At 29.8% G+C, this 23,565-nt stretch overlaps 2 protein-coding genes across 2 annotated transcripts in view; both read left to right on the top strand.

The window, feature by feature from the left end:
• LOC126736299 (hemicentin-2-like) overlaps positions 1-23,565 on the top strand; it is a 224,876-nt gene that overhangs the window by 83,199 nt on the left and 118,112 nt on the right. The gene's annotated exons all lie outside the window — the stretch shown is intronic.
• LOC126736300 (uncharacterized) lies at positions 14,067-15,562 on the top strand. The gene is made up of 2 exons (XM_050440590.1): positions 14,067-14,406; positions 14,869-15,562. Exons 1-2 carry the CDS (start codon positions 14,155-14,157, stop codon positions 15,487-15,489), a joined length of 873 nt encoding a protein of 290 aa, XP_050296547.1. The 5' UTR covers positions 14,067-14,154; the 3' UTR covers positions 15,490-15,562.

Here is a 23,565-nt window from a genome sequence, read left to right as displayed (position 1 = left end):
TATTTTTATCAAAAATTATAATATATATTGTTCAAGTATACTTTTTGTTCTAAATTTTACTATAATAAAATCAGATCCGTCGTATTCTTTTAAATCTAAATATCTCGAAAACGGTCGCTTATACCAACTTTTAACAAGTATATCTTTTTGACCTGAAAATGATAAAAGAATTATTTAATTAACTAACTTTATACTTTGCCTCCAATTTATACATTATTATAGAATTTATTAAAAAATAGAAAAATTAAACGAAAACCTTAACAGTCTTTATTTCGAAAACGAACGCTTTGCAGACCCATATTTGTATAAACTTTTATGTTTATTTTTGAGTCTTAAATACGTACTTGAAATATTGATATTTCGTCATGAATCATATATGCCTTCCCTAAAACGCTTACTTTCCCTATCTAGAAAACCTCTAAAAGTTATAGTTTTTGGATAAATTAGTCTCTCCAATTGGATCATTTAGAGGTACGTATAAAAAAAAATCCATTAAGTAAAGTAATAAAAAATAACACACAAAAGTAACAAATTAAATTAAAACCATTATGCTAACAAGAAAAACAAAACTAACTAAAATATCGAAAAAAAAAATATTTACACAAAAAATTGCTATTACAAAATAACCGATAAACATTGAAAAAAAAGAAAACACAAATTTTATACAAAAACCAATAAAACCCCCTTTTACCTAAACGTCACAGTCATAAGGAACCCGATGTTATTCAAATCACGGTTACTGCGTTGATTTTCACCCCCCAAGGGTTTCCGCGTTATTCAAAGGGGGTTACTTTAAACGTGCCGGCGAATTATTTATACCCCGTTTCGCGTATGAGCGTTTCGCATTCTCCGTGCGACATTAAATAAAGTTTGAAACTGTTCCCGTTTTTCGCTGCTTTTTATTCCTTTTAGTGGATAAAAGTGCAAAGATCTTGCAGGCAGGCACTCAAAACTAAAATTGTGTTCGTTTGCGTTCGACTGGAGATAATGGCATTAAGCGGTAATTTGGTTTTGGACTCTTCAAAGTTTCCCTATACTTCGATTCGGTTAATTTAGAGGAAAGCGGGAAGTTTCTACTTTTATTTGAAAGGTTTTTTGAGTAGTTTTTTTTAGATTGAAATAGTGGATCGCATATAAAAAAAAATATTAAAAAATAGGGCATTATACTCAGTTAATTTATCTAGTCAGTCTGTTCAGTTTTCATTGAGTTTAAGTGTATTCACTTTTAAATTGAATTTTGATTGGGTATCTTTTGTTGGTATTTCTTCACAGGAAGTAGCGAGTTTGCTCTTAAGCATTTTTTTATTTTTGGACATAAATTACAAGAAAATCCAGCACATGAAAATTATTTCTAGTACCACTATGTCACAAGACGTGCATTGTATTCCTCATCATTGATTAAAACTTCTAGTGTTACTACTAAGCTACAAGTGGTATTTAATGCATTTGCTAACGTTCCTTCTCAAATACCTTTAAATGACTGCTTATTTTTTGGTTAAACTTTTGACTAAACTTCAAGCTGACATTAATAAGTAGCTTCTTCCTTTTGAGATTTGATCGTATTGTTTTCATTGCTGATAAATGTTTAATGATATTCATTATCAGCGGAGTATCAACGTTTTCAACCACGTGGTCCTAGCACTATTATATAGAATGTCCCATAAATAATGGTAAATAATTTAACAGCAAATTCCTTTAAAAAAAATGAGGCTAACTGGGCATTTCTTAGCTCGAAAGTCAAATAAAACCAAGATCCAGAGTGATAAACTTAATGTCCATACACTAAACATCAAGATACTGACATTTTTCTTACAGCAGTGCCTGGAAAAAATAAAATAATTTGTCTCTTATTGGCAACTGAATATCTTGTTTTCTAGTGGCCAAATAGTTATACTTATTAATTGTTAGTACAATTTAGTAGTTTTTTAGCATATTTTGAAAATTTTACTAATATCCATACGTTAAACATTAAGACCTGAAAGAAATAAAATAATTTGTCCATTGTTGACTGATGAATATGAAAATAATTTGTCTCTTATTGGCAACTGAATATCTTGATTTCTATTAGCTGAATAGTTGTAACTATTAATTTTTAGGATACTTTAGGACCTCTTTTAGAATATTTTAAAACTTTTACCATAATCCATATGCTAAACATTAAGACATTGACATTTTTTCACAGGAGTGCCTGGAAAAATTAAAATAATTCATCTCTTATTTTGGTAACTGAATAGTTTAATTTTTCGTGGCTAAATTGTTTTAATTATTAACTTGTTCGATGCTCTAATAGCTTTTATAGCACCTTAAAAAAATACTAAACATCAAAATACAGACATTTTTCTCATAGGAGTGCCTGGAAGAAATAAAATCATTTGTTGCTTATTGGCAACTGAATATCTTGATTTCTAGTGGCTAAATTACTATATTTATTAATTTTTAGGATACATTGATAGCTTTTTTAGCATATATAAAAAAGATTATTACAATCTATACGCTAAATGCCAAAATACTGACATTTTTCTCACAGGAGTACCTAGAAAAAATAGAATAATTCATCACTTATTTTGGGTACTGAATATCTTGACTGTAGTGGCTAAATTATTTTAATAATTGATTTTTAGGATACATTGATAGCTCTTTTAGCATATTTTAAAAAGAATATTACAATTTATAGACAAAATATCAAAATACCGACATTTTTCTTATAGGAGTGCCTGGAAAAAATAAAATAATACGTCTTTTACTTTGGCAACCGAATATTTTGATTTTTAGTGGCTAAATTATTTTAATTATTAATTTGTTTGATGCTCTAATAGCTTTTAGAGCACTTTAAAAATAATTACTAAAATTCATATATTAAACATCAAGATACTGAAAATTTGTTCAAAGGAGTGCCTAGAAGAAATAAAATCATTGGTTTCTTATTGGCAACTGAATATCTTGATTTCTAGTGGCTAAATTACTATAATTATTGATTTTTAGGATACTTTGAGAGCCTCTTTAGTGTATCTTAAAAATATTATTACAATCTATACACTAAATTTCAAAATACTGACATTTTTCTCACAGAGATGTCTGAAAGAAAAGAAATAATTTGTTTCTTATTGGCAACTGAATATCTTGATTTGTAGTGGCTAAATTACTATAATTATTGATTTTTAGGATACATTGATAGCTCTTTTAGCATATTTAAAAAGGATTATTACAATCTACACACTCGATATCAAAATACTGACATTTTTCTTACAGGAGTGCCTGGAAGAAATAAAATAATTTGTTTCTTATTTTAGCAACTAAATACCTTGATTTCTAGTGACTAAATTATTATAATAATTGATTTTTGGGATACCCCGATAACTCTTTTAGCACGTTTTGGAAAGATTAGTAAAATCCATACACTAAAAATCAAGATACCGAAATTTTTCTCACAGAAGTGCCTGGAAAAAATAGAATAATTCTTCACTTATTTTAGGTACTGAATATCTTGACTGTAGTGGCTAAATTACTATAATAATTGATTTTTAAGATACATTGATAGCTCTTTTAGCATATTTAAAAAGGATTATTACAATCTACACACTCGATATCAAAATACTGACATTTTTCTCACAGGAGTGCCTGGAAGAAACAAGATAATTTATTTCTTATTTTGGCAACTAAATACCTTGATTTCTAGTGGCTAAATTATTGTAGTAATTGATTTTTGGGATACCCCGATAACTCTTTTAGCATGTTTTGGAAAGATTAGTAAAATCCATACACTAAAAATCAAGATACCGAAATTTTTCTCACAGAAGTGCCTGGAAAAAATAGAATAATTCATCACTTATTTTAGGTACTGAATATCTTGATCGTAGTGGCTAAATTACTATAATAATTGATTTTTAAGATACATTGATAGCTCTTTTAGCATATTTAAAAAGGATTATTACAATCTACACACTCGATATCAAAATACTGACATTTTTCTCACAGGAGTGCCTGGAAGAAACAAGATAATTTGTTTCTTATTTTGGCAACTAAATACCTTGATTTCTAGTGGCTAAATTATTGTAGTAATTGATTTTTGGGATACCCCGATAACTCTTTTAGCACGTTTTGGAAAAATTAGTAAAATTCATACACTAAAAATCAAGATACCGAAATTTTTCTCACAGAAGTGCCTGGAAAAAAAAAATTATCTCTTATTTTGGCTACTGAATTTCTTAATTTCTAGTGGTTAAATTATTGTAATTATTGATTTTTGGGATACCCCAATAACTCTTTTAGTACATTTTGGAAAGATTAGTAAAATCCATACACTAAAAATCAAGATACTGATATTTTTCTCACAGGAGTGCCTGGAAAAAATAGAATAATTCATCACTTATCTTGGGTACTGAATATCTTAATTTTAGTGGCTAAATTATTATAATAATTTATTTTTAGGATACATTGATAGCTCTTTTAACATATTTTAAAAAGAATATTATAATCTATATACTAAATAACAAAATACTGACATTTTTCTCACAGGAGTGCCTGGAAGAAATAAAATAATTTGTTTCTTATTTTGGCAACTAAATACCTTGATTTCTAGTAGCTAAATTATTGTAATTATTAATTTTTGGGATACCCCGATAATTCTTTTAGCACGTTTTGCAAAGATTATTAAAATCCATACACTAAAAATCAAGATACTGACATTTTTCTTACAGAAGTGCCTGGAAAAAATAGAATAATTCATCACTTATTTTGGCTACTAAATATCTTAAATTCTAGTGGCTAAATTGTTGTAGTTATTAGTTTTTGGGATATTCTACTAGCTCCTTTAGCACATTATAAGAAGATTGCTAAAATCCATACATTAAAAATCAAAATACTACGTAAGTTTTACATTTTATTTACATTTTTCGTACAAGAGTGCCTGGAAGAAATGGAATAATTTGTCTGTTATTGGCAACTAAATATCTTGATTTCCAGTGGCTAAATAGTTCTAGTTATTAATTTCTGTAATGATTTGGTAGCTCTTTTAGCATATTTTAAAAAGGTTACTGAAATCCAGACACTAAAAATCAAGATATTGACATTTTTGTCATAGGAGTGCCTGGAAGAAATAAAATAATTTGCCCATTATTGATTAATGCGTATGAAAATAATTTATCTTTAATTGGCAACTGAATATATTAATTTCTAGTGGCTAAGTTGTTGTAATTATTATTTTTTCTTGGATACTCTAATAGCTCTCTTAGCACAGTTTAAAAAGATTACTTAAATCCATACACTAAACATCAAGATACTGACATTTTTCTCACAGGACTGCCTGGAAGAATTAAAATAATTTGTCTCTCATTGGCAACTGTATATCTTGATCTATAGTGGCTCACTTTTAATTATTGATTTCTGGGCAAAATCTAATGGCTTTTAGGCTTTACAATTGGGGTAGCCAATACCCAATATTGGCTATATACTATAAAAACGAATTTAAATCAATAGCTTAACTACAGATTGATTGCTTCGCGTATGTTTAAGAGAGGAAAACTAAGAAAAATTGCTTCTGATCACATGCCTCGAATTTTTTTTAATTCATGTAATTAAATTAATTATAGCTAGAAATTTGTAAATTGGAATTTAATTTCTTTTATTAAAATTAATGGATACATGTTTCGGATTTTTTTCTAAAAAATTAAAATGCAATAAAAACAAAATTTTTATTGAAATAAAATATTTTCTATAAGACATATATAATATTCTATAAAATATTATATATGTCTTTTTTTTAAGATCTTTTATTTATTAGGTATAGCACGGGTATAAAGGTACATATCAAGTGTCTGAATATTTACAACAAATTAAACAAATAGCTTTTTTATTATGGATCTTTGGCATAACATAACTTAATTATTGTTTTACCTTTCGTAAAAAATTAACTACACACTCGATAGAAATTTGCTAGTCGCTAGTAAAAAAATAATTTAAAATAGAACAATCGTTGCAACAGCATTTTTAATGCTTTTTGAGACATCGATATTATCGTATGGACAATATTGAGAATACAACTGGATATCCTAAACCGGCAATCTATTGGATGTCCAAAATTGGCTGTCATACTGGATAATAATTAGACTAATTTTCGGTGTCCCTTGGACCAACGGTGCTACCTGGGTTTAGCTATTTTTGGAACTTAATTTATCTTCTATACCTATAAATCATGTAAAACTTCTTCAAATAATTAATAAAGATTGTTGGCCTCGTTAGTCAGCAAAATATTTACATTCTTTGCATTAAAAAAAGAAATGGAATGTGGTATAGTGTATCTTTAATTTTTATAAATTAACTTACTTAATTTCAGCAGTATCAATCTCCTTTATCCTTAAACCCTAGTACAAGAAGTGCAGCTAAAAGCCAGATAGCTAAAGAGTGTTCATCTATAGAATTGTAATTATTCAAGAAACTCCTTTGCAAATCCAAAAATCTATCTTACCAGTGCATCACCTAATATCGTAATAAACTGCTCGGTTCAAAATAAAATTCAATTTAATACTTATTTGCCTAGCAATCGACGGATCATCCCCCTCGGAACCTCCGCCAGGCATCGGGGGTTTTTCCCCTTTTACTTCACGAATACTCGGTACACATAGGGCGAATTCCCGAAGGAAATATCCAGGGTTTGCAAACGCGTTGAAAATCCTATTTGCGTCTACAAAGTTACGCCGGGGGAACCGTCTATAAAGTCGATTATAAATTCATGACTTTGTGAACCCGTCATCCCGATATTATTATGATTTAAGGGTCAGTATAGGTCCCACGGAAGATGTTTTTTTATTAATAATGACAGTTTTGTAAGAGACATTATTGGGTAGATAAAATAAGAAGAAATACATGGGAATATTTATGAAATTCCGTTATGAAAAATTGTGGTTTTTCGGTGGATTTTACGGACGTTTTGCCTCTAAAAATCCGTTTTATAAATCATCGAATTGTCAACGGTTACACTCTCGGCTATTAGTCAGTTATCCGAAAAAAATTGAACCGAAAATTTCATATCATTGACAATTTTCGTTTCGCGATTGATTTTAAAAGCGATCGGATCGGACGGAATTAGTGCCGGTTAGTTGCCAGTTTTTCACCGTTAAAATGTTTATTTTGGACGTAAATATCGTTATTTTTGTTGAAGTACGGATCGGCCAAAACTCATCACAAGCTCGCAATTGAAACGCTTATTTATTATTACTCTTTTCTGGGTGTAATCTATATAAAGTTAAATAGAAATGAGAAATTAACATTTAACCACGGCATGCGACCTTGCACCAGTTTCCAGTTTAGAGCAAAGGCATAGAGCTTTAATCTCTATTCGTCCCATAAGGGAGAGCTAAATTAAAGTAGCGATGCGGAGAGTGGGCTTATATCCTCTGCGGTATTCAGTGACTCTTTTGCCTTATTACTGCAGGGCATAAAATAACGATTTTATTCTATATGAGAATCGAAATTACAAACCCTGATAGAAAATCTGTAAAAAAATAGATCGCATTAGGCACAAGTACATTTGAAATATCCAAAAAGTGCAAAAGTCCCCTCTCGGAAACCGGCCCATTTAAGATGATGCATTGCGCTTTCGGGAACCGGAAATCCTTAAAAATGATACCGCTACCAACGTAATAAATCACTTTTCAACTTCGTTTCCATCCGGTTTTATTTTCTTCAACCTCTTTTGTTTTTATTCTTGTACCGTTAAAATGTGGCTTTTAGGCGGCGCATCGTTTATCGGTATCGTCATTTTGACGCATAACTTAAATGGATACGATTTTTTTTTATTTATAATTAGCCCATTTCATCATCGCGTAAAACAGATTATCTTGTTATGAAATGTTGATTAAGGCGCATAACTTAATTGTTTTTCCGTAGATTGGCTGATGGATTACCTTGGAAAATTGTAAAAATCTCGTTTGGAAGTTTTTGAGTTTAAAACTTCTTAAAGATACTTTCAAAAATGTATTATTCATACATATCGTCATTCTGATGCATAACTTAAATGGATACGATGTTCATATTTATTTTCAGATCAAATAGGTAATCATGTTAAGAAAAAAATATTGTTTGAGTTTTCACTAACGTTAAAATAAATAAATAAATCAACCACTCTTTAATTACGCTTATATCCGGCTTGTTTTATTATTTTTCAATAGATTGAGATGAAAAATGACCTCAAAAAATGATGAAAATCTCGTTGGCAAATTTTCGAGTTTCTGCTGTATTAGAAGAATTTTTCCAGATAATCCAAGATTTTATTTAAAACGTCCCTAATAAAATTATATTTTTTAAGCTATCCTTGATTCAGCTTCGTTTCCATTCGATTTATTGCGTATTACGATACTTTCAAAAATTCATCATTCATGAATATCGTCATTCTGATGCATAACTTAAATGGATATAAATTTATTATTTATTATGTGCTCACTATATTTTCGTATAAAACAGATAATCATGTTAAAAAAATATTGTTTAAGTTTTAATTAACATTCACAAAAAATAAATCGACTACTTTTTAATTACGCTTATATCCGGCTTGTTTTATTATTTTTTAATAGATTGAGATAAAAAATCACCTCAAAAAATGATGAAAATCTCGTTTGCAAATTTTCGAGTTTCTGCTCTATCAGAAGAATTTTTCCGGATAACACAAGATTTTATTTAAAACGTCCCTAATAAAATATTTTTTAAAGCTATCCACGTTTCAACTTCGTTTCCATTCGATTTATTAGGTATTACCATACTTTCAAAAATGCATCATTTATACATATCGTCATTCTGATGCATAACTTAAATGGATACGATGTTTATATTTATTATGTGCCTACTTTATGACCGTATAAAACAGATAATCATGTTAAAAAATATTGTTTAAGTTTTAATTAACATTGACAAAAAATAAATCGACCACCTTCCAATTACGCTTATATCCGGCTTGTTTTATTATTTTTTAATAGATTGAGATGAAAAATCACCCTAAAAAATGATGAAAATCTCGTTTGCAAATTTTCAAGTTTCTGCTGTATCAGGAGAATTTTTTCAGATAATCCAAGTTTTTATTTAAAACGTCCCAAATAAAATCATTTTTTTAAGCTATCTACGTTTCAACTTCGTTTCCATTCGATTTATTAGGTATTACCATACTTTCAAAAATGCATCATTTATACATATCGTTATTCTGGTGCATAACTTAAATGGATACGAATTTCTTATTTATTATATGCCTACTATACGATTGTATCAAACAGATAGTTTTCAATTACGCTTATATCCGGCTAGTTTTATTATTTATCAATAGATTAAGATGAAAAATCACCTTAAAAAATTATGATAATCTCGTTTGCAAATTTTCGAGTTTCTGTTATATCAGGAGAATTTTTCCAGATAATCCAAGACTTTATTTAAAAAGACCCCAATAAAATAATTTTTTTTAAAGCTATCCACGTTTCAGCTTCGTTGCCGTTCGGTTTATTGGTTATTACGATAGCTTTTAAAAGCGCATCATTTATAGATTTTATTCTGCTCTGTAACGGATACGAATTTGCTTTTTCCATTTAAAAATAACGCGAGCCACTTTATCGTCACTTAAATTAAACGATCGTAGCTAAAAATGAAGTAAATGTCTTTTTGACCTAATTTTTATCTCGGAATTTTAATTTTAAGGTTTGGGACACATTAATTTTTCTACAAGCTTGAAAAACAAGAGTTTTTTTTTAATTTCTGGAAAATGTAAAAATATCTTGTAGTGAATATATTTTTTTTTTATTTCCTTGAAATGTAATTTTTTTTATTTCATTATTATTACTGCAAAAAAATTATTTAGCTATGTATATTTTTTTTCAAACCCTATTAAATATAGAAAAAAAATAAAAATGTTTAATTAAACAATATTTGTCTATAAAAATGTATTTTAAGGACCACAAAAAGAAAAAAAATCTTCAAGAGATATTAAGGGTTCCTCCTCATTTTTGTACAACTAGAGCATGGACTGTACTAAAAATTTTTATTTTCATACCATTGGACGCTCATTTCATCTTTCATTTTTGATTCTGAGGCTGGTACCTAAAAAAATAATCACACACTCCAATGATCAACCGCATTATTATCATACATTCGAGACGAGCCCTTTAGCGGTTTACTTTCAGGATTAAAATTATCATTAAACCATGCTGCTATGGTGTTGCCCTAGGGAAATCGATGACGACACATCGTCATCGCAATTATCTTAAAGTAAAGGAAATAACGAGGTAGGACGTCCCATATCTTATATCCGACCCTTAAAATGCGCCGCCTCGTCACGTGATCTCGCTACCTTTTCCCCCGTAAGTGGTAACGTGACACCCAATCCGGAGACTTTAAAAGCGGCTTAATTAAACGAAAAAAATATTCGGTTACATCGTTGCAGTTGTTTCGCCAATTTGCGGAACTATTTTTAGTAAAAAATTTTAAGTGGATCGGTTTTAATTTAAACTATATAAGTGCATTTTGCCTTTATGCTCAGGGTATTTCTTTTCAACGGCGTTGAAGTTCTGGAAATTGTTTGAGTTTCCCGAATGGAACTCGATATGCCTGCGATGAAACAAAGGATCGCTCCGGGGTGAATTCTTACTGGGAATCGATAGATTGATGCGTTACCACCGTATAATGTAATTTGACGTGAATTGATTCTCGTATTGAGAAATGAAAGTTTCATTAAGTTGGTTTATTGGGAAGCAATAGTCCAAATTATCTCTCTATTAATTTAATATGGACAAACTTGTACATGATCTCTAGAATAAAGCTTGGAAAAAAATGTCTGGAATTAAACGACCCTAAATGCTTCCAAAACTTGATAATCAGGATAGAGTACCTGAAATAAAATGAAAAAGTATTTTCAACTTAAATATTATATATGCCTAAGAGACTGGTATAAAAAAATTATATATACCTGATTTTTTTTAATACCTGGAAGTTACACAATATGATAATAAATGCCTGAAATAAAATAAATAATTTCTTCTACTACCTAAGTAGCATCAAACTTTTAAAACAATTATTTCCAGTTCCTAAAAGAGTTCAAAATTGACATTGTCTGAAGTAAAATAAAGAAATAAAATAAATAAGTTCCCCATACGCCTGACAAGGACAAAAAATTATTTTTAGTGCCTAGAAAAGATCAAAATTGCATTTTTATTACAAACATAATAAAAAATATAAAACAGGGATAAAATAAAAATAAACTTAAATGCGAATAAGGTTCAGAATAATTTCAAAATTCTATGAAGTATACGAAAGGTATTTTCAATGTTTGGTAGATCTCAAATGCCTGAATAGGGTTATAAATAATTTTAAGTGCCTGGAAGACATAGAAAATGGCATCGAATGCTTGGAATAAAATAAAAAATTATTTTAAATGCCTGAAATAATGTTCAGATTCATTTCAAATTTTTAGGAAGTGTACAGATAACATTTTCTATATCTGGAATGTGATGAATGCCTGAAATAAAATAAGAATTTCCCAATTACCTGAATGAAACTAAAACCTATTTTGAGTGACCTATTTTATATTTTCCATATATCAAATGCTTGAAATAAACTAAACTTCCTGATATATCTTAATAATCTATAAGATTCAAATATTATTCCCTGTATCTGAAAAACATAAAAAATCGCATTAAAAGTCCTGGAATAAAATGAGAAATTAATTAAAATGCGTGGAATAATATTCGGTTCATTTTAAATTTCTAGAAAATATACAAAACAAAGTTTCAATGACCGGTAGATAAAAAATACCTAAAATAACATAAACAATTTTTCAAAATACCTGCATAAAACAAAAAAATTTTATGTGCCTAGAAAATTTCTAAAATGGCATCAAAGCCTGCAATAAAATAAAAAATTACTTAAAATGCCTAAATTAATGTTTAAAATTAATAACAAATACCCAAAAATAAACTAAACAATTTCTTTAGATGCCTGGAATAAAATAAAAAATTACATATAACATTACATGAAAACTATTAATTAACATGTAACTATATTAATCTATTGTTATCCTTAAGAGCTCTCATGCTAACTCTGACCTGATAAACAAGCCAATAAAAAGGGTAACAACGGGCACCCTCTCACCTATTTACATTCTCCCTCACACCACCCTCGTTAATTTTTGTTTATTGGGGACATGAATAATTTATGTGAGGTCTCTTTAGTGGTCACCGATCGACTCTCGCTCCTTACATAACAAATTGCACCTAAGAGACCCTAAACTTTTATTAAGCTTCATGCTTTGTTTAAGGGTATATTTAGTACCCTTAAGGAAAAGAAGTCTTTTTGCTAATTTGGAAAAAATTCTGATTCTAGAAAACCCTTTAAATTGTTGTTATTGGAATTGAAATATAAAAACTGAGAATGAGTTTTTTTTTTTATGGAAAGTTGGTCGGGTTATAATCCCTCAACTATCCCACTTTTGACGGTTAAAAGTCCTATCTTTCACATAAAGTAAAAGACGATAAGACCAGCGGAGGTCCTGCGGCCGTATCATAATTTCACTTGGGATACTTTATTCGAAACATAAACCTTCCCGATAAAGCCCGAAATTTGTTCCTGTTTAACATTTATTTTTTATGGTTTATATTGGACACTATCTTTTGCATAGAAAAAAAGGGGGTTTAAAATAGATTTTAGTGTCTTTTAGGGCTTTGAGGCTATTTGTTATCATATTTTGTATCTTCCAGGTACTGTATACATTTTTTTTAATTTTTTTTTGAGTTAAAATGATTTTGCTTCTAATTCCACGTGTTTTAAGTAATTTCTCATTTTATTTTATTGAGGAAATTTTTTGGAGGAAATTGTTTATTTTATTTCAGACATTTGATATCATATTTTATGCCTTCCACGCATTGAATTTTTTTTTGTGTAGCCTTTAGAAATGTGACTTGATCTTGCATATTATTTCAGGCATTCTAAATAATTTTTTCATTTTCAATTTTATTCCAGGCATTTGACGTAAATTTCTATATACGTTAAATGCCTGGAATCCATGCATTAAATGTATTTCTTTTTGGAAAAAATTGATGATTATTAAAAATTATTAAGAAATTTAAAGTTATTAATTTTTTGATTTTCAAATAAATTTTCAATTTTATTTCAGGCATTTGAAGTAATTTTTTTGAAAGAAATGGTTTTTGAATTCTTTAAAAAATAGATACATTACGAAAGAAAAACACTATTTTTAACCGGTCCAAACACTATTTAGAAAATGAAACAATGATATGAAAAAGGTGGAAAAATCGAATTCTCATTTATATATCCCTATCTCAATCTAAAAATTAGAAGAGGATGGGAATAAAATGGTGTTTTTTGGGTTTAATTAGACCCATTACGGGAGAAAAACACTATTTCCAACCAACACAAACAGTATTAAGAAAATGAAGCGGTGATATAGAAAAAGGTGGAAAATCAAATTTTATCCCTATATCAATGTAAAAACTAGAAGAGGACGAGAATGAAATAATGTTTTTCGGGAATAATTAGACACATTACGAGAGAAAAACACTATTTCGAGCCGACACAAACACTATTTAGAAAATAAAACCGTGATTTATAAAAATGTGGAAAAATCGAATTCTCATTTATATATCCCTATCTCAGTCTAAAAGTTAGGAGAGGATGGAGATAAAATAATGTTTTTCGGGTATAATTAGACACATAACGATTATTTCCAGTCGATACAAACACTTTTCAGAAAATGAAACGATGCTAGAAAAAGGTTGAAAAATCGATTTCTCATTTTTATGTATAACCTGGTAGAAGGCTTTTTTTTACTTAAATATAAGACAATTTTTTTACAGGAATTTGACGTCATTTTCTATGACTTCCAAATTTTTTGTGGGAAAAATTGAAAACGGTCAATGAGAAGTCATTTAAAGTCTTTTTTTCTTTGAATATTGAACAAATTTAAAATCTTATACCAGGCAATTGAGTTCAGTTAAAATAGCCACAAAAGACAGAATTTCTTTCCTAAAGATACCAAGATCTCATGCCTCCATTCGAACACCTAACAACCCCTTCCTTACATCACTCATCTGACGTATCTCGTTAAACGTGTCAAAGTCAACACCCTCACGAAGCCTCAAATTATTAATCACCCCCATTACTCTCACCCGTATGAGTGAGCCGAATCTACTCCATAAACGTCAAATTATCAGAGAGAGCCGGGACGATTTCAAAGTGAATTATTCAATGGATCCGCCCCACGAAACCTACTGCAAAGAGGAGTATTCGGCCCGCTTTGTTTTCCCATGCAAGGAGGCCACTTTAAAACGCCCAACTCCGATACGAGACAAAAGCGAGGAATTAAAAATTGAGTTAGCGAACATACAGTTGGAGGAGTCTGAGGCGCTTGAACGACATAAAACTGTAAGTTTGAATTTTTTACCAGGCAGTACGGAATCGGATATAGCCTCTTTTGGAAATTCTCAATATGTTTATTATTTAATGAAATCATAAAACAGTTTTACTACTTACCAAGACAAATTGGTACCATTGCTCTATACACTTTATACATCCCAGATTACAAAAATAATAAAATATTGTAAACACCATAACCACGCTGATGACACTCAAATTTATTATTTTTACCAGGCAATTAGTGTTCTTACAATTCTGTTAGGTTCTGTATTACATATAATTAGACAACTTAGACAAAGTTATAAAGAACTGGTTACTAATGCTTAATAGCAATAAAAATAATAAAATAAAACAATGCTATAGAAAGCGAATTTAGAACTATGAGCATTCATGCCTTAGTTTTCTTACAATCGCCTTTAAGATTTAGGAATTCTTTCCTCATCTTGTAATTTCACCCAACTGATTTTTCAGCTAACGGACCATTTAAGCCACTTAGAAATCTTACTAGAAAACCTCCTGAACTACATCGAGTGCGTGATCTTAGAACTAAAATCCTCCACACGTCTAATATCTTGGCTAAACCGTTACGAGCACATCCACCTTCCTCCTGGTCAATTAAAACAACTGACGGACAACAATTACGATCTGTCAACAATTGAAACGTTCAAACAGAAACTTTTAACGATACTGAAAGGTAACAATGACGCGAAGACAAAACTGAAAAAGCTCCGCGGGGAATTCGCGGAGAGACAGAGCAATTACAAGTTGGCACTGAAGAATTTTAAAATTATTCTGGAAATTTTAAACGTAAACGAGGACTCGTTAGGGAAACTCAAACTTCAGTTCGAAGAAGTTTTAATGGATTATCAGCGTTGCCGGTGCATTTTGGACGATCGTGAGTTACCGCACGCCATCGCTGAGAAACAGAAACTTTTGAGGGAGGGTTTGTCTTTCTTGGGAGTCGAGTGTGATATGGTGGACGGATGGAGGGAGACCTTGAGGAGTTTTTTTTTGAATTTTCGGGAGGTTATGCGAGAGAACGCTCAAGTTTGGGTTAAAGAAGAAGCGGAAGGTTCCAGGTCCAGTATTTAATTGACTAATTGGTTAAGTTAGATTTAAGTCAATTTATTGTTGGAAAGTATACATTAAATTGTTTTGTGTGCAATTTCTGTTTAATTTATACAAGAGAAGGATACGAAGGACGAGAATAAGAAGATATCTTGAGTCTGATATATTGGCTTGGAATTAATTAAATAGTGGATTTATCCGGAATTTAAAAAGAATTTTAATTTCCTTGTTTGCCTGGTTGTGCTAAAATTTCAAAAAGGAAACATCAAGGTCAAGAGAATACTAAGCTACTTCTAAAGAACCTCTGGGAGCAACTTAGGCCATTTTCTTTTATTTATTTATAAATGATTTACCTAGTATTGTGAAGAATTACAACTGCTTGCTTCATGCTGATGATTTTAAATTATTTAGGTAAATACAGTTCGTTGACAATAAAATATCACTAAATATTCGGAATTTACTTGAAAAATAAATTATTTAATTCAGGATTATTATTAGAGCAATGAAGGAGCTGTCCCGCTGTACTTTTCTTACCAAATTCGGACCCATCAGACAAAAGTGCTTATAACTTTGTTGGTATTTGGGGTAGAGAAATGCAGTTTACCTTTTTATTATCTATTAAAATAGGGCTACAACCTTATTATTTATGAATTTTTATTTAGTTTTTTGTTTACAATAAAGACACTTTCAAAGTCTAATTTTTTCAATTGGAATTTGATTCTCACCCCTCTGACGGTCTAACAATATCTTTGCGGAAATAATGACTCACAGAAGATATGTACGCCTCACCGAGAACTACAATTTTTATTAAAAAATTTAATTTTATTACTTTTTTCTGTGTAAAATTTTTATGGTCCAAAATTTAAAAAAATTTCACTTAGATTAACTAAACCTGCAATGTTTGCAATTAAAATGGCGTATCAAATTTAACGTTATCATTGATACAGGGTGAGTACTCTTCATTTGAAAATACCGTTTTTCATACTTTTTCTTAACTCTTAATAACTTTTTAGTGGTGCCACCTAGAGCCAAACGATTTATGCGTGGTTTGTAGCCTGTAATAAAAAAAAAGTACTGCTAAGTAAAATCATTTTTGTGTTATGAATCTTCTATCATTTTTTGACTTTGTAAATTAATTAGGCGCACCCTGTATGTCACAGATGAACCATAACTGCTTGAGCTAATGCGCCATCCATTTTAGTACAATATACTAAAATCTTATTTTTTTACTAATATTATAAGTACCCTAAAAGTAATTTTTTTCCAAAAAAGTACCAATCGCTAAAAATCACCCTGCACATTCTATTCTCACTTTTCTCAAGGCAACCCATGTCTGCGTTCCCATGACAACGAAACCGGGGATTTTCGCCAAAAAAAGACCCTTTTTATAATCGGAATTTAATTATTCAAATTGATTGTAATCGGGTCAGAATTGATTTTAATCTGTTCCTAAAGCTTTCTACTTTTTTTACATGTACAAATCATAAGGTAGAAAGGTTTTTTATAGCCCAAAACATCATCTGAAAATGGTCGATTTTGACGACTATGTCCAATTTTAATGGCGCCTTTTACGGCGGTTTTGACCACATAACGTCAAAGTGGATGAATGGGATTAGACCTGCTTCCTAATTTCATTAATAAAATGCTTAAAATAGCTCAAAACTTCCGGGAATTGGTATGGAAATATTCAGGAGACTCTGGACAATCCGCATATATGCATATCTTTGACCAAATCGTGTTTTTTTAGCCGTGATAATTCGGCAAAGTTTTGACGTTTTAGATTTTTACGGTATTATTATAATATTCATGCATAACACAGTGGACCGATACGTGGCATTTTACTAGACAAAAATTACAATACAGTTGATCCTAATGCTTAAAAAAATCTAATCGGGACTATTTCTTTTTGTTATTTGGCCGACCACGTGACATTAAAAAGCAATATTTATCACAGCATTGATTAAAAAAATTCAACAATAAATTGGCAATATTTATATATTTTTTTAAATTCCCAGTATTCCCAGTTTTCCCAATATATATGTTTCTCTATATATTTGCTGATAATAAACTCAATTATTGTTGATTTTTAAAACTGAATAATTTTTACATCGCTGAGATTTTCACTAAATCAACACCATTCCTCTAAAAACAAAAAAAAAACAACTTTTTTAGCCAAATAACGTTTTTGATTAAAATGGGGCACTGATTGGTTTTTGGCATCATCAAACACAGTCGGATCCGCTAAAATGCATAATAAAAAAAAGCGGTAAAATTGAAACCAACCGATTTATAGCTTGTTCATATTTAAATAATCGATTTCTGCTTATTTTTTTTAAATTAATAATTAACAAATTTACAAAAAAATACTTTTTTTTATACGTCATCAAGAGAGAGACGACAATATCGAATATAGAAAATCTAATAGATAGACGTATATTCTATTATATTATCTGGAAAGGCGAGATACGCTCGATGTCAACCTATGTCAAAGTGAATAAGCGAGAAAAACGGGAAAAGGACAGCCACACCCCCATAAATTCATATTATAAAGGACCCAGTCAAATAACGTACGTTTTGTATTTGACAGCTCTAAACGTAAATAACTCGTTTATTTTTTTTTTGAATCAATAAAATTTTATACTTTACACACTCTTTAGACAAATATTCATCGATCTAACCAAACCAATTTATCCGCGATCCTCATTACTAATAACGATCGCCAATTTACTTTCCAGGTGCCATTTATATCCAATAATTACCGACAATTTAACCATTTCTAATGCGGTCCGAGTGCATATCTCACCGCACCATTGAATTCTTCAACAATAATTATCGAAATTGTTCGAATTGCCAATTGACGGTCCGTTTTCATATAACGGTTTTGCACGCGTTTTCGCGGGCATTATTTCCCATTGGCTTTTCATATTCGGGGTTTGCTTTTCGGAAAATTAACGCGTCAAAGACACTGTTTACCCTCCGCGCTATAGAGAAATCAGTTTTACTGGAAAATTTAATGAGGTTTTGGTTTAGGGTCGACCTGCCGTGTGTTTTGATATTTTGTAGGGTATACAGGGGTTCTCTTAGTCAAAAATGCTACAGTATATATAAGAACCAAAAAAAAGGTAGTTTGAAATAGGACATCGACGGTTAGAAGTGCCTCGTTTCCAAAATACAGGGTGTTGAAATTTCTAAAAAAATTAGTTGTTTTTTTCCACTGTATTAAAACTGTTTTTTGAAAAAAAAAATGTTTCTGAATAGATTGTTTATATCTAACAAAACACCGCCCTTGCATTTTTGCGGTCCGACATACCGTTTTGGTGCAAAAAAATAAAATCCATACCAGAGTTTCTTATTTTATTAGTTTTTTTTTATTTTCCGAAAATTTTAGGCAGTTTTTCATGGTAATCTCCATAAAATAAATAATAATAATAATAACAAAGTGTGTACATGTTTTTGTTATGTTTAATGTCGGTGCATACCTACTATCATATTTTTACGCTATGGGAGTCACTTTTTTAGGAGATCGGATCAGCAGTAAATTTTTGCAAAAGATCGAGATACCATACCCAATTGCAAATAATGTTGTCAGACGGAATATTAGAGATCAGAGGGAACTCTGGTTCCAGCACGATGGCTGTCCAGCGCATTTTGCTCATACTGTAAGGGCTTTCTTAGATCAGAACTACGACAGGTGGTCCAGTCACGTGTCCCCAGCAAAGTTACCTGATCTGACACTTCTAGACTTTTTTGTCTAGGGCACCATGGAACAGCTTATCTACGCAACATCTGTAACCAACAAAAAAGACCTACTTGCTAGAGTTGTGGTGGCTGAAGACTTTCTGAGAAACGATCCAGTGGTCTTTGCTCGCGTACATCAACGCGTGAGTCAACGGGTGCAGAAAATGTGTGGAAATGCATGGAGCATTTGGTTTGGATTGTTTAAATCATTTTTTATTGTTTATTATTTAAATTGTTCTTTTTTAAGTTGTTTTTTATTTTTCTTAATTTAAATTGTTTATTGTTTAGTTAAATTATTTATTTTTTGTTATAATGATATTAAAATGTTCATTGTGACAAAAACGTTTTGAAGGATCCTTGTATGGATTTAATTTTTTTCCACGAAAACGGTGCGTCAAAGCGCAAAAATGTAGAGGGATTGGTTTATTAAAAATGAACAATATATTTCGAAAAAAAATTATTTTTTTCAAAAAAACAGTGGCGTATCTTTTATTTATAAAAAAATTAACATACATGTGCTACAACTCCGTATGTCTGGATGGATAGGTCAAATCCCTTGCAATTCCTCAAAAAGTTGCCTGACCACCTGTCATTGAAAACCTAAAAATTTCATTCAAATCGCTATAAGCGTTCTTAATGCAGAGGAAAAAAATCGATTTTTTTGAAAAATTTCAATACCCTGTATTTTGGAAACGGCGCTCTTCCAACCATCGGTATCCTATCTTAAACTACTTTTTTATAGATCCTGTATATACTCTAGCATTTTTAACCATTTGAAAGGGGACACCCTGTATACTAAACTTGGAATAGGGTAATATTTTATTTTAGGTAAAGTAAGAGGAGGATATGTAGGGTTTATTGTCGCAAGAAATGAAGGTAGTGATAAGGTTTGTCAGGAGGAACGTTCAAGTTACAAAAAGTTAAATTTTATTATTATAAATTATTATGATTTTGTATTTGGGGTGTTTGTATGTTACTCAAAAATCGGTTTTAGGTTCTACCGAATTCTAGTCGGTCTGAAATATACACAACATACACGCTACAAATAATGTCATTAAAGTTAGGAAAGTCTTGATCCTTACAAAGGGCCTGGTCCTGACAACATGTAAAGTCATGAAATTTCCTCAGGCAATACAATCATGTAACTTTATTTATTATATAAACAATACTCCTTTAAAGTATGTGCATTATATAAGAGATTTTGGACTGCTACTGATTCCATCATAGACTTTACTGCACATATGAATTATGATGCATTAATAAATTTTTACAGTAGGTACAATTCATTAAACGTAGTAGAACCAACAATTTTAATCACAGTACTTTTAATAAACCACTTTGGTTTCGTCAGAACCTACTCAAGTCTTCTCTATCTAGATCCCAAACTATACATTACACAATGACAGAATGGAAAGAGTTCAACGTAAATTTGGCAGGTACATTTCCCTACAGGTTCTACAATAATCAAGAATTTCATTATAAGACTATCTGCTCGATACTTGATCTTGACTTAATAGACTAGTCCATTTAACCATAGATTGTCCATATCTTACTTCACATATACCATCGCGAAATAGACGTTCCATCTAAACTTTTCGTGTACCTCTTTACATACATAAGCATAGCCTTGATTTTTTTTAACCTTTTCTGGGAGGTAAATCTGACCTCCATTTATAAACCAAGTTGATTGTCAATAAAATTTTGTAATTTTTCTTGTTTAAATATGATTTTTGTTACTTGAGGTCATATTAAGTTACTTACACAATTTTGTATTGGGCCTGACCTGTTAATAAATGAATATTAAGCTCTTTATTATAAATAAGTATATGTTAGGGCAATTATATCGCAGATATTGTTTAATAGATTTATATTTTTAAGCAAGATAATTTAGGACCTCAACAATTCTGTTGAAGTAAAGTTTGGCACTGTTGGTTATTTGAAAACTTGTACTTTGGACAGGGAACAAATATTTATCTTTATAAGCATCTGTGGTTAAATCAATGATGTTATTTAAACTAAGTAAACCTACATGATCACCATTTTGCAAAATATTAGTTTTCATTAATTTTTACAAGAATTTTTACTCTGTTTATATATAATAATAATAATAATCGTTTTTTATTGAAATAAAAAAAAATACAGACCTATATGAATAGGCGATATTTAGCTATATATCTACTCTTACATATGAAGACATATGTAAGAGTAGCGATATATTAATATACAGTAAATTTGGTATAAGGCCGTTTTGGGGGATGCCGAATCCAGTGGTGTGCACAATTTTTTGCTAAAAAAATGCCTAGCATGGTTTCTTAAAATTTGGCCCTTAAAAACTGACATTAGTAGGCCTTGGAAATTGCATGGCAGAATTTTTTTTTGTTATAATGATGCAGCTTTTCTGGACCTAACATTTAAAAAAAACCCGAGCAAAATCGCCAAAAATAAACTTTTTATCAGGGTGACCCGAAAACAAATGGGTCACACTGTATAGAGGGAACTTTTTTAATAATATTATGCAATGACCCAGGAATATTATAATTTTCGATTTTCCTACCAATGCTATTAGAAATTAATAAATAGAACAGAGTTTTCAGTAAATCTATTAACAGAATTTAAAAAATTACATAATTTTATATTCTACTTAACTACATAATAAAATTATTAGATATTTTCAAACTTGATAATAATATGCTTGTTTTTATTATTTACGAATTTTATTCTAGGGTATTTCCATTATAACAACATCTCACTCAGAGTCAGAGTCGGTTTAGTCAAAGCACCAATATATTGTAGTACCTTAGAGATTATTTTTATCGCAATTTTCCATGGTTTTTAAATAAAGCAAAAAAAATATTTTTTGCCATTTTTCCACGACTAAATTGATAACTATATTATAAAATTGAAAAAAGTCAATATTTAAAAAATAAATTATTTCGATCGTTCACGATTTATGGGCTTTAAAATAATAATTCATATAGAAAAATGGTCATAAAGCTAATTTTGATTTTGTAATTTTTCAGGTTTTTACTTTTTAATTATAGTCTAAATTACCATAAAGAATTATTTTTCTAATACATTTATTTATATTAACTATATATGAAGGGTACCTTATTATAACAATCGTTTACGATAAAGACAAATCGCAAAATATTAATTTTCACACTTTTACTTCATTTTACTATTTAATTACAGAACAATCTATAAATTTATTAAAAAAAGAGCTTTGGTGAGGTGAAATGAGTTTTGGTTTAATTGTTTGGTTTTCTATAAAAAAGGTGAATTATTTCTCTATTTATATTTTATCTTTTTATTCATTTCTGCAATAGATTCGCTATTATATAACAACTAGAGCTGTGTCCGCCTCGTTAATATTGAATCACCATAAAATTATAGTTCTAGGTAAAAGCATGCTAATTATGTGGTTTAATAAAAATTAGTAATGTAATAACTTAGTTGTTTAATGTACTTTGCTATATTTAGTTACTTTTAAATTCCTAACTATCTAGCATAATTTAGCATAGTAATTAAATGTTCTAAAACTAGCCTTAAGTTTTTACTTTTATAATTAATACTTTTGATATAATTAGGCGCATACATATCCTTGAATACGTTTTTGTTTTATAAGTTAAATAAATAAATTTTTTTTTAATTAGAATATTTGCATGTAATCCGAAAAATTGGTTTTCTATCAAAAATTGTCTCAAAATCGCTAATTTTATCTAATTCAATTTTTTTCAATTTTTTTCAATTATGTTTTAAATCGTATTTAATTTTTTAAATCTCATTTAGACCAATAACCTAAAAAAAGCTTTTTTTGTATTTCTTGGATTTTTATCACATTTTATTTACGTATTACTAACTCAATCACTTATTTTTTTACGTAATTATTACTATTATAGATAGAACATGTAAATTCACTGCAATTTTCAATGGATTTTAGATAAGGGGAAAAGATGGATCTAAATTACTCATAAACAGATTGTAATTAAATATTTTTTTCTTATTCCAGGTACTTGGGTTATATCAAATTGTTTCACGACTACTTTTCATGCTTCTTTAAAATGTTCGAGGTATTTTTCTAAATCACTTTGGTGCTCTCAGTTATCTTTTGTGCCTCTAAAGTGCAACAAAATACCTTTATACTATTTAAAATCCTTGCATTTTTTAGTTGTCTATTAATTATTAATAAAGGCTTTTAAATAAAATAAATGTTTGTTTATTCCAGAAACATTCACCCAAATTGCTCTATAATACTCTCTACACTCTATATTCTTCGTATTTTCATGAGTAACAAAAAAATATATTGGATGATGGGCTTGGGTTAGGCATGTTCTCCTTATACAGGATGTTTCCAAAATTAAG

Source organism: Anthonomus grandis, chromosome 5, assembly GCF_022605725.1.
Source record: "Anthonomus grandis grandis chromosome 5, icAntGran1.3, whole genome shotgun sequence".
NCBI classification, from domain to species: domain Eukaryota; kingdom Metazoa; phylum Arthropoda; class Insecta; order Coleoptera; family Curculionidae; genus Anthonomus; species Anthonomus grandis.
Note: the sequence above shows the minus strand (reverse complement) of the source record. Positions and strands in the feature narration are given on the sequence as shown.